General features: G+C 31.0%; 1 protein-coding gene across 2 annotated transcripts; it reads right to left on the minus strand.

Annotated features, from left to right (window-relative positions):
- Positions 1 to 2,204: 2,204 nt before the first annotated feature.
- On the minus strand, positions 2,205 to 11,269 carry LOC113521545 (leukocyte receptor cluster member 8). 2 transcript variants are annotated; one of them, XM_026907108.3, is made up of 5 exons: positions 9,869 to 11,269; positions 7,597 to 8,107; positions 6,526 to 6,730; positions 5,950 to 6,157; positions 2,205 to 2,877 (listed from the first exon to the last, which is right to left on the minus strand). In XM_026907108.3, exons 1-5 carry the CDS (start codon positions 10,933 to 10,935, stop codon positions 2,715 to 2,717), a joined length of 2,154 nt encoding a protein of 717 aa, XP_026762909.2. In that variant the 5' UTR covers positions 10,936 to 11,269; the 3' UTR covers positions 2,205 to 2,714. The 2 variants fall into 2 exon arrangements, with proteins under 2 accessions (XP_026762909.2, XP_026762908.2); XM_026907107.3 differs by having other exon boundaries at positions 7,597 to 8,125; positions 9,869 to 11,268.
- Positions 11,270 to 11,680: the final 411 nt, after the last annotated feature.

Below are 11,680 nucleotides of genomic sequence, written 5' to 3' on the forward strand. Positions count from 1 at the left end.
TTGTCTGATATTCAAAGGGGATGTTAAGTGAATCCAAAAGAAATATCCATTCAAAAGACTGACGATTTGAACGTAATGCAAACTCGTAACCACTTCTTGAAAATACAAAAATAATCGTTCATTTGAGATACAAGAATGTGTCAGATTAATGTAATGTGAGTTCATTACGTGCTGTAAAGTGTGTAATTTAATACTTTGGTGATTTGAGTTTGAAATAAGGGGGTGGGAGGATCACAAATTTACATATAGATTAGCAAAGTAAAATAGGGAAATAATAACTATATGTTATTATATTTCCTTTATATTACATTGCCAATCTGTATATTTTATAATCTAAATACATTCGGAAGTCATCAATGTCGTCATATACTATGATTGCATAATCTGTTTCGCCAAAAACGGGTAAATTTTTTCATGAATAGGGTTACCATAATGCACATTATTACTTTAAAAAATAAAAACGATAAAAATTTTTTGTATGAAAATTTTTAGTAATGCTTATATTTATTACTTTGATTTATATTTTAGTCTATACTTAAAATATGTTTTCGTTTTTAAATCGCTAACAATGTTAATGAAATCTTGAGCTCCTATTCTAGATTATTTGCTTTACGTTAATAATACGACTGTTGAAATTTAAGAAGTTATTATATTTTTAAACTAGCTTATATTCCGCGTGGTATTTATTAATTCCTGTTTAGTATACTTATATCGATGTATGTACTTACCTATTTATTGTTTGGGAATACTGAACTAAATAAATAACTTGTCGTTCTCACCTTGCCTTAGGTCAAAATGACCTTACTCAAGTAGGTTGTGTACTAAGCTGTATAAGTTACTATAGTTTTTTAACTATTCCACGGGAACTCTTTTATTTTCTGTGATTAAAAGTATATAAAATGTTGATCGGGGATGTAAAGTACCACCATGCAAAATTTCATTTAAATCAACAAAATGTTTGAAGAAATCTGGATGTGTTCTATTTCACTTTTAACATCCCCCTGACGGTTCGTTGGTTGATCGGTTTTTGCGTCTTTTATGTGCGTCTATGTACAGTAGTATGTTGTATATTCTTATAAATAAACTTCAGGATTATCTACGCAATTAGGACTCATTAAGATCACAATTCGTTTGCCAGCAAAGTCGACAACCACGCATATTTTTAATATCGAATTAACATTTGTTTTTGATGGGATATTACATGCATTGAAATATATACACTACGAATATACTACGGCTGAAATATAATGTAAAAATACTTGGAAATTCTAGATTTTAGTGGACGTTTACACATAGATTAGAATAATTATATATATATATATATATATATATATATATATATATATATATATATATATATATATATATTAATTTAATCTATCTAATATATATATATATATATATAGATTAGAATAATAAATATGCATATGATAATTATTGCCTTAAAAGATAAAAAGGTTTATTAAAATATCATTCGTACCGTATAGCATGGTTAGACATATAGAAAGAGCCTGTTTTCCACATCTTTTTCTATTCACTTCGCGAATTCTATTAAATCTTGTCTACGGTTTATCAGAAAATATAATACTCAATTCAAATTAAAAAATCTACCTGGATCTGGAAAAGTTTTAATTACTTGTAGTACTAAAAAGCACATTAACAATATCTGTTAAAAAGATATCTGTTAAATTAAAATTATTTAGTACGTAGCACGTTATATTCAGTCCTGTGATATTAAATTTGGTCAATATTTGACCTGCTGGTTTTTGACACTGATGCTCTATCTATATAACCAATGTTATACTTCTACTACTACGAAAAGCTTTAACGTTTTATTTTTCGATTATTTTTGTAGCTATATTTATTAATCAGTCAGAATAAATTTCATATTCATGCACACTAATAGTCAAGGAAGTCTCGAGGAACGGTGGGAACGAAGAACGAGCTAGTAAATAAGATTTATCATTACATCAGCCGTTAATTGTCTACTAGTGAAAATAGGATTTCTCCATAAGAGGGCTTTTGTCAGTAGTTGCCACCTTTGGCAAGCATGTTGGCAACCGAAATTAGGCTTTAGTGATGTTTTAAGAAAAACGTTGCTGCCATTCTTCGACCATTTAATTCCCTTAGTCACCTCTTACGACACCCACGAGAAAGGGGTGGCCTGTTCCATACCGAGATCACACGGCGGAAAATAAAATAAGTTATGCAAAAAACAAATAATGATTTATTAACACTAAATGTGACAATTTGCATGCGCATGTATTATTTATAATAAAATTAAATAAAATTTAAAATTAAAAAATTTACAATACATATTTACAAAAAAAACAAAAAATTGAGGACGAAAGACAACACTTTTAAAATCTTTAACATGTACAAGTCTTCTCGAGTCTTTTTAACAGCACTGCATTTTTTTTAGTTTGTATTCAGACACAAAAATCTCCCGTACTGTGTAGCACTTGTTTCTTCAGACGTAGTAGTAGTTAGTTCATTCTTGGCGAAGACTGCATTCATTCTTCTGCTGTGTAACTTAATGTGTGGTGTGTTAGTTGTTTGCCGCCTCATCCTAGTTAAGCTGATCAAAATAAGGTGAGAATAACATGAGGCAGAGTCGCGACATGTTCAAGCGCCGCGCTCTGCGATTGCGTGACTGCTTACATCACCACGCAACAACACGCTACTATTACAGGACGGCTATCTAACAGAAAATGTTATATACTTGCTACAGCTGGGAGACTGGCCTTGCAATCAATTTGATTCTGATCACAGCCAGTATATGATAGAGGGAACTGATTTAAGAACTCAAATGCCTTAGAACTCGACTCAAATGCCAGCTCCCGAACGATGAAGTCCACGGGAACTGTCTGCCTGTAGCTGTACACATAAGAAAACATTAATACACAATACAACCAGCGACGCTGGTGTACCTGAAATACATATATACAAAGTAAATAATCATAATAATCCCATACAGGGTTGACGTCAGACAGGCGGCCGGTCGTAAAACTATAAACCGAATCATTTAGTAATATGGATAAAACCAGAATACGGCGACCCCAAATAATAATTGGGATAAGGGTAGGAAGATGATGATGAATGTAAATAATTGCACACGGCCCTACTGATTTTAAATTACCATCTGATATATGCAAATGATTTCGTTTTTAAAAATCGGCAACTAATAGCATTATACAATTCTTCATTTTCTGACTTTACTAAGGCTATTCGATGAGAATATTTGGTATAATTGAATAATTATAAACGTCATATTATCAACTTTACTGTACTGCTGGAGTACGTAGTGGTGGTAAAGTGAAGTAAATTTTAACAGGTTCCAGTACATTGTTAAGTTTTTAAAATGAAACTTACATAATAAATTGGAATGAAAATAGATATATTAAATTACTCTTAGGTTGTCTTGAAAAGATCGCTAGTAAAAATATATTTAAAACCTATCCAAATAAACTATATTTTAATTTCATATAGATTCTTATTTAATATTTAGTATGTTATTTTTATAGTTTATATTATTAAATAATTGCTACATAATTTGATAAAATTCTAATAATTCTTACTAATATAATAAAGGTGAAATTTTATTTGTTTGTTACCTTATAGCGCCTTAACAGCTTAACCAATTACTATGAAATTTGGTATACACGTACTATATGAGATAGAGAAAAATGTAGGCTACTTTTGATCTCAGTCAAGCGGATGAAGTTGCGAGTAAAAGCTAGTAATATAATAACATCGAAAGTTTGTAACAATGGACTAATGGATCTTTGTTTTTCTTTCACGTCAGAAGTGGTGAAAGGATTTGAATGAAATTTGGTTTAAGGGTAGTTTATATCCTCTTAACACAGAATACTTTATATAGTAATTCACGCGGGCAAAGCCGCAGGCTACAGCTAGTTATTAATATGGCAGCATTTTAAAATTACACAATGGTTATCATCTTACCTGAAATATTCATGTCTAAGGTTAATCATACCCCAGACATAAATATTTGTAAATTAAAATTAATAAAATTTTTGTGAATATAATAATAAGTTATAACACACAGGTTCATTCTTGAAATGGGTCTAGTAAAAACAACAGTGAGCCAACTCACACTCCTAATTTATCTATAGTAACACCCTTTACCCTTTCATATATCTTTTATACTTCAATTACTTATATAATTCGACTTATGTATATTAACAGGTTACCGATTTTTGGGACAATTCATAACAGAGACAAAAATATATTTTTACTTCTCTCATATATTCATACATTTAAGATCTCTTCAACTACATCTCATCTGAGATTCGATGAAATAAAAATTTCATCCGAACATTTGATTTGAATATTATCTTGCTATAAAGAGTCTGTAAGAGATTGCCCTAGCGATAAGACCGCCTTTTGTACCTTTATGTGTATATTTCAATCTGTATTTATGTTACTGTATTTCACTTGAATTATTCACTTGCCATTGTATATTTTTATTTACGGTGCAATAAAGAGTTAAATAAATAAATAAATAATCTTATAAAACTAAATTAACGTATTGTAAATTTTGACAAAGAAAATAATATTAACATAAAAGATATATTGGCGAATTGAAAATCTCCTTTTTTTGAAATCGAATTGTCACGATTTTTTATTGTCACTAAAATGGTAACATCCGTCCAACAACGCTAACGCCTCCAACTACACTATTGTATATTAGCTATATCCCGCGGCTTTGCCTGTGGTCGTATTGTGATGTTGAATACTCTATACCCTTCTCAAGAAATAAGCTAAATGTAAAAAGAATAAAATTATAGTGTTTTATTTTAGCTAGCTACGAAACTATAAACATACAGACGGGCGGACCTACCTACCTACTGAATATTCCTAACATTTGTTCATATCATGTATAAATTGTCATCAGATTGTATGTGACGATGTCACTTCTACTAGTAGAAGAGAGACAAACACTGTGCAGTCCCTAAATAATGTTTGTCTCTTTTCACTTTTTCGATATGGATATTGTTTTCGACTAACTTAATGGTGTCGAGTTCAGTTTACAGAGGTTGTAAAATGTAATAAGTATTACCTATTACATATTACTATCATTACTTAAATTTAATTGTGTCGTTAAATTGTTAGATTGTGTGCGTCGTCGTCACTTCTATTGATAGGAGCATCGCCCTACAGTACGTACGTATATCCCAGGTCGTCATGGATTTTCAATATTTATATATGACAAAGTAATTTATTAAATGATTGAGGGGAAGTGGGGTACATTTTATTGGCATTAGTGCACTCCAAAGTATATGAATGTCAGTTCTACTCAGATTATTTATTCTTATGACGTAACTTAAGAAGATACAATAGATTTAATCAAATATTTGGTTGTGAGTAGTACGAGTAGTGTGTGATGTGATTAGTACATTGACGTTGCCTCCGAAAATGTCACTCAATACAGTATCAATATTAATTATATAAGTCTTTTACAGCAAAAACTGCCTAAATAGTAGATATTATTTGTATGGTAACATGGCAGATAGTCCTTTTTATACTAATTGGTCATACTCCTGCCTACAAATACGGGGATAACTATTATAGGATTCTGTAATGTAATGGCGTTCCCCTTACAGCCTGCTTGTCATTTCATTTCCCGCTTAAATGTCTTGGGGATGCAAGAAGGAAAACACATGGTTAGGACGAGGCTTCTTAATCTTCTAGTACATGCTCTTAGCACGCTTGTAACATGCATGGATTGTGTTAGACCCCAGTATATGTTGTTGTGTGAATTCAATACTAGATCTAGCTAAAAGGTGTCTAATTTCGTAATATTATATATAAAAGTTATAACTGCCAGAAAAGGCTGAAGATTACTAATTATAAATATGTATAAAAATCTGATTCTGTATAATCGAACAGCTAGTTAGTAATAAAATTAATAAGAGAAAAAAGACATACGACTTTATGATGTACTTGAGATAGAGCTTCCTTTCTCTCTCCACAAACCAGTCCATGAGATAGCCGGCCATTAGTGGAGCTGTTTTATAAAGTAAGAAAAATTTGTGCAAGTTTCCTGTTGCCCAAGCACATCTTGTTTGAAGTGCATGTTTAATACATTCATTTTCTCTGTCTTCCTTTGAAAGAAACTGAAATATGGTTGTTAGATCTGAAAAATAATATTTAATTAAAGAAGGTTATATATTAAATTAATTTAACCCTATATTCATATGTAGAGCAGCACCTGATCTACCATAAGAGTATAAATATTAAAGTTGTTAGCTTGGGTACCTCTGTCCCAATAGTGTTCCTGTCAAGAAGCAGTTGTGTTTGCATGACTGTGTTTCAGTTTGAAGAGTCCCACCCTTCAAAATACTTACTTCTCAGGAAAGGGTATCACGGGCGACACAGTATACTATACAGTATGATGTTTACCACTTTCCATTAAGTAGGCTGTTTGTTGTTTGCCATTCTAAGATGCATAAACTAAAAATTTTGCATCCTAATAAGTATATCATAGGTTAAAAATCCACTAACCTAATGTATTTTTAGTGAATATGTAATATAAAATTCTATATGCAGTGAACTCTGCAGTATTTGTTCTACTTTCTGGCAATTCTCCATAAAGCATTTTAAGTTGGGTTTGACACTGATTAAATTCTTCATGATCCCCTTTTTCTAATGCTATTCGTGCATGAGTTTCATAGACTTCTACTGTAAAATTGTCTCTTATACCTTGAACCTAAAAAATAAAAATAAATTACGTAACATCGAAAGCATTACGTACATAATCAGACATTAAAAAATTACGATAACAATAGAACGCGTTTAACCTAAGCTTGGAATATTTCACATCTCACAAGTGAAATATCACATTCTACGCCAAATAAAATGTTATTCCAGATATGTTGGTTCACAGTGTGATACAAATCACACTAAATGAAATGATAGATAGTCACTGCATTTGTATTTATTTGTAAGTCATGGACTATACTTGGTTAGTAGTAGTAGTAGTAGAAGAAGATAAATCCTATCAAACAGCCATCTGGGTGTACAGAGTGAGCCAACAAATAGACTTTATCACCCTGCATTGAATGTGTATTTATAATAACTCTTATCAAAAATCTTAATTCATATTTCACTTTAAATAGCATATAGATAGTAGCAATGTGACATTAAATCATTGCATACGAAAATCACTTATTTTGATTTGTCACTAGGGATATTACTGTTAATAACTAATTTTTTACTATATGATAATAATAAATTAAATGTAGCAACAATTTAAAAAAATAATCTTAAATCTAAAAAACAAATTTTACATTAATTTATACTCATTTTGTGAAATTTGCCATTAAACGTGCTGAAATATTGTTACAAATGATTACAAATTAAAATTTGTTGAATAATAATTCAGTTATTATTATTTTAATAATTGAAATAATAGATTTACTCAATTATTTGAAGTATGATTTTAATTTTAATAATATTTCTATTATTTTCTTTTATTTAATTTTATTAAATGGAGACACTGAGGGAGATTATTTCTTTTATATATATCAATGATCGAAACTATATGAATACAATTATGGACACAAGAAAACTTACTGTTAAATCTTGTCTAATTGATTTTAACTGATCACATGCATATCTGTAATCTTGTTTATCTATCCACCTTTCTTTGACATTTTTTAATGAACTTTTAAGTACAGACACAGGTCGAACTTCACAAGCTTCTGGTGCTTTGGTGAGTCTTAAAAATGATTTTTCTATGTCTAAACAAGTGCCCACTATATGCACATTGTTCAATTCATATTCTCCTTCCGTATCATGAATAATTGGTTTCTTGACACTTGGCTCAGGTCTCCTACAACTCTCCCTGCCTGCTTGAATAGAACTTGCTATGGTGGGTATGTGACTTGAATTTCCAAATCTTTCTGCCCTCTTTTGAAGTTTTTCAGCATTTCCTTGCAAATCATCCACAATAAATTGATTGTATGTGGGCTTCTTTTTAGCATTTTTGTTATACTTTTCTTGTTTCTTGATGTCAAGTGACAGGCGATCTTTAACTTTTTGTCGGGTTTTACTTTTGATGGTTTTCTTATCATCAACCTCATCACTGGAAACGGAAGATGCACTGCAAGTCATAACAGTTCAAAATTATTTATATTATAGTCTGTAAATAATTTATAGGTTGGTAACTCCAATCAATTATTTGTCATGTATTTCCATTTTTTTTTTAATAATAAATGAAGTAAATAAACAAAAGATATTTGTATTAATTGATTTTGTTATTGTATTTTTAAATTACTAAATAAAAACATGTTAAAATTAATTACTTAAATTTTATATTATTCTTTTTATCAAAAATGAGTTTAAATAAGCAAAGAGATCTAAATATAGGACATGAATATTGTTAAGTGTTTTGCTTAGGGACCAGAAGTTTGCAGTTTCTCTGTTACATGAAAGGCATGGAGCTATTTAATTTACAGCTCAATATCCATACGCATTGGGTACACAATTGTAATGACTACAAAATGTTGATTAATAGGATTTATTATATCATGAAGTTTAAATAAAAGCTACTAAAATTGAAAAATAAATATTATTATTATATGAGCCTTTAACTATCCATTGTTGAACATAAGCCTCCTTCTTGGGGGATTTTGCCAGTAGTTGCCATGCTTGACAGGCAAATTATCAACCACAGTCAGGGCTTAAGAGATACATATTTTAAGAGGATCACTGCTGCTCATCCCTTGCAATAATCACTAAATAGTATAAAACAAAGACGCTTCCCGTTTGTCTGTCCCTATGTATGCTTAGATCTTTAAAACTACGTAACAGATTTTAGATCAGTTTTTTTAATAGAAAGAGTGATTCAAGAGAAAGGTTTATATGTGTTATACATGCATAATATAGTTATGATAAATTTAAAAAATATATATGCGAAATTATATTCTGTAGTATATTTAATATCAGCATTGCACCCGCGCGAAGCTGGGGCAGGTCACTAGTAAATAATAAATATTATACCTAAGGTAAATTTCTAATTTACAGGAAATGACAAGTAAGTGTTTTTAAAATTCACCTTTTGAAGGAAAACAATAAGAGAGGGTACTTTTGTTATGGAGTGGAGGAGATGGTACCAGGCAAAATCATATACTGTAGGGTTGAATTACTCTAAAAATACAGGAACCAAAACCAAGTGTAATAAAATGCTCTTAGAAGAAAAAAGAAAAGGGTTGAAATTGAGATTTCTCTGCTAGCCTAAATTTCTTTCTAGGTCGCTGCAGCTACTTACTACAAAACACAAAGGATGTTTCTTAAATTTTAAATAGATTTTTTTATGAATTTTTAACAAATAATTAGCATAAGAGATACTTCTATTTTTTTTTACAACCTATTTAAACACTCATATAAATGGTTTTTGGGATTAGGTTGTTAATTAACATGTTCTAAAATACTTTTAAAATTCATTTAAAAATAGAATCTATAGTAAGATTTAAAATTTATAAGTATGTAGTATGTGATTCTGGTGTAACAGAAATGACAAGTATTTTGGAAAAATTGTGGAGCTTCTTAAGACAATTTCTATGGATAACAGCTAACATATGTATGCAAACAAGTACCTAGGTCAGTTTGATCCTAAATAAACATCAAGTGCCACATGTTAATAGCTATCTATATGTATATATTTAGACATATATGAAAATATTATCAACAAAGTAGTACTGTTAACACCATCCAAATTGAACATGCTAGTTTATTTAGTTGGTAATTGCTCATAGAACCATGTAAATTAACTTTGTCTCTCATACATAAGAACAATAGGTGATCATTGCAGACTGTAAATAATTTTGTTAGTAAAGATACTTACCTTAATCTCTTTCTTGGAGGACTCCTAGACTTGCTTCTTGAATGTTGTCTCCTTCTTCTTTGAGGAGAACCTTTATGAACATTAATTCCTCGGGGAGATAAACTATTTTTAGATTTTGATGGTTCTATTTCAGACTTTTGATATAAAGACAATGTACCCCGAACAGGTTTAACAGATAACGTATTACGTTCACTATGAACACTTGGTATGGGTTCTTCATCCCAATTTCTGGTCCATATTTCATCTTTATTTGCAGCTGCTGTTATACGTCCCTTTAAGCATATATCAATTTGATCACGATCAATAGTTGTTTTACATTTTTCATAACATCTTTTAATGTATCTCTCAAGACTTTCTGGCCATGTTCCAGCTGATGACTGACATATTGGAGAAGATTTTAAAATGTTAGAAGACTCAATATTATAGGGTTCATTAAATTGATTGTCTTTAACATTATCACCTTGGATCGATTCTTCTTGTGGCTCAGGTATGTCCTCAGTTGCCAGTGGTGGAGGTAGAGGTACATCAAGGGGTGGTGGTGGGGGTTTAGGGATGTCAGGGGGTGGACATGGAGGTAAAGGTGGAGGATGGTCTGGCAGTGGAGGCAATGTATTTAGAGAAGTGTTCAAATCATCATCAAATATTTTGTTACCTTTTTTACGCTTCTTTTTTGCACAGCCTGGATTCCCCAAAAGGGGATTTTCATTTTGAGGAATTGGGGCAGACTTTCTATTCCCATTCAAATTGAATCTAATAGGAGATTGGTTAAAAAAGGGTCGACTAGTATCAAGTGGTGACATACCGAGCAATGGGGCTGTGGGAGGTGGCTTTGAAAATGGAGAATGGCCAAATTCATTTTTGTGGTCTTTATTATGTTGAAATTGATGAGAATTATTGAGGTATCCTCCATTATTGCCCATTTGATTAAAATATTGGTTGTAGTATGGCGGGTACATACCAGAGTGATACCCATTATACTGATAAATACCATACATCCATGGATTATGGTTGGGTGGCATACCATTCATAGTTTGCAAAGGAGGTTCCTTTGAACTGTTGTCAGCCATTATTGCATAAATACTCAAAATACTTTAATAAGTACCTTACATATAACGCAATAAATAGAAAGTACCAGGGGTACCTCTTAATTTACAATGACTTCAACAAAATGGCGTCACTGATACGATGGAACAAGTTGCCTATATTCTCCTTTCTGTTACACTTTAAACCACCAAATAAATTTAATACCCTAATTTAATGTAAGATAACACAAAGTTCTATAATATTGTAACCTTTGTTTTTATGTACTGACACTAAGGTAGAAAGAAAATAATATGTGTATTTAATTCCTACACGAGAGAAAACTACAAAAGGGCCTTGAAACTGCCATATGCATTCAAATGACAGTTCACAGGACTGTAGTATTAGATATAGTCTCTTTAATCTGTGGACTGTAGTGACTCAGTCTACATTTTTATAAAAAATTTGTATGTATTTTTTTTGTTCATTTACATTACTAGATTATTTTCGACACAGTTTATGTAGAAAGTATGCAAGCAGGTTGTTTCTGAATTTGGTAGGGTTATACGGCCATATAACATTTTCTACACACTAGTTTACTACGAATTGAGAAAAATAACACTAATGGTGTATCTTTTATCCTCTTTTTACTAATTATATTTGCATAAGAAGAAAGGAGGCGACCATTTGATTTTCAATTTTTTTTTTTTATCATTCCTTCTATGTAATTCCTTGTTCTTAGGCTTTAGGCATAGTCTACGGATTCCATTTGCATACATAGGCTGTCTAATC

This window comes from Galleria mellonella, unplaced genomic scaffold, assembly GCF_026898425.1.
Source record: "Galleria mellonella isolate WM207_F2 unplaced genomic scaffold, CSIRO_AGI_GalMel_v1 utg55, whole genome shotgun sequence".
NCBI lineage: Eukaryota > Metazoa > Arthropoda > Insecta > Lepidoptera > Pyralidae > Galleria > Galleria mellonella.

Bases quoted from the DNA above. Each gene is read 5' to 3' on its own strand.
- LOC113521545 (XM_026907107.3), bottom strand. From the start codon at position 10,935: ATGGCTGACAACAGTTCAAAGGAACCTCCTTTGCAAACTATGAATGGT. The intron at 8,126-9,868 runs GTAAGTATCTTT...TATGACTTGCAG, and splicing joins CCTCCAAGAAAGAGATTAAG to TGCATCTTCCGTTTCCAGTG. The intron at 6,158-6,525 runs GTTAGTGGATTT...ATTATTTTTCAG, and splicing joins ATTCACTAAAAATACATTAG to ATCTAACAACCATATTTCAG.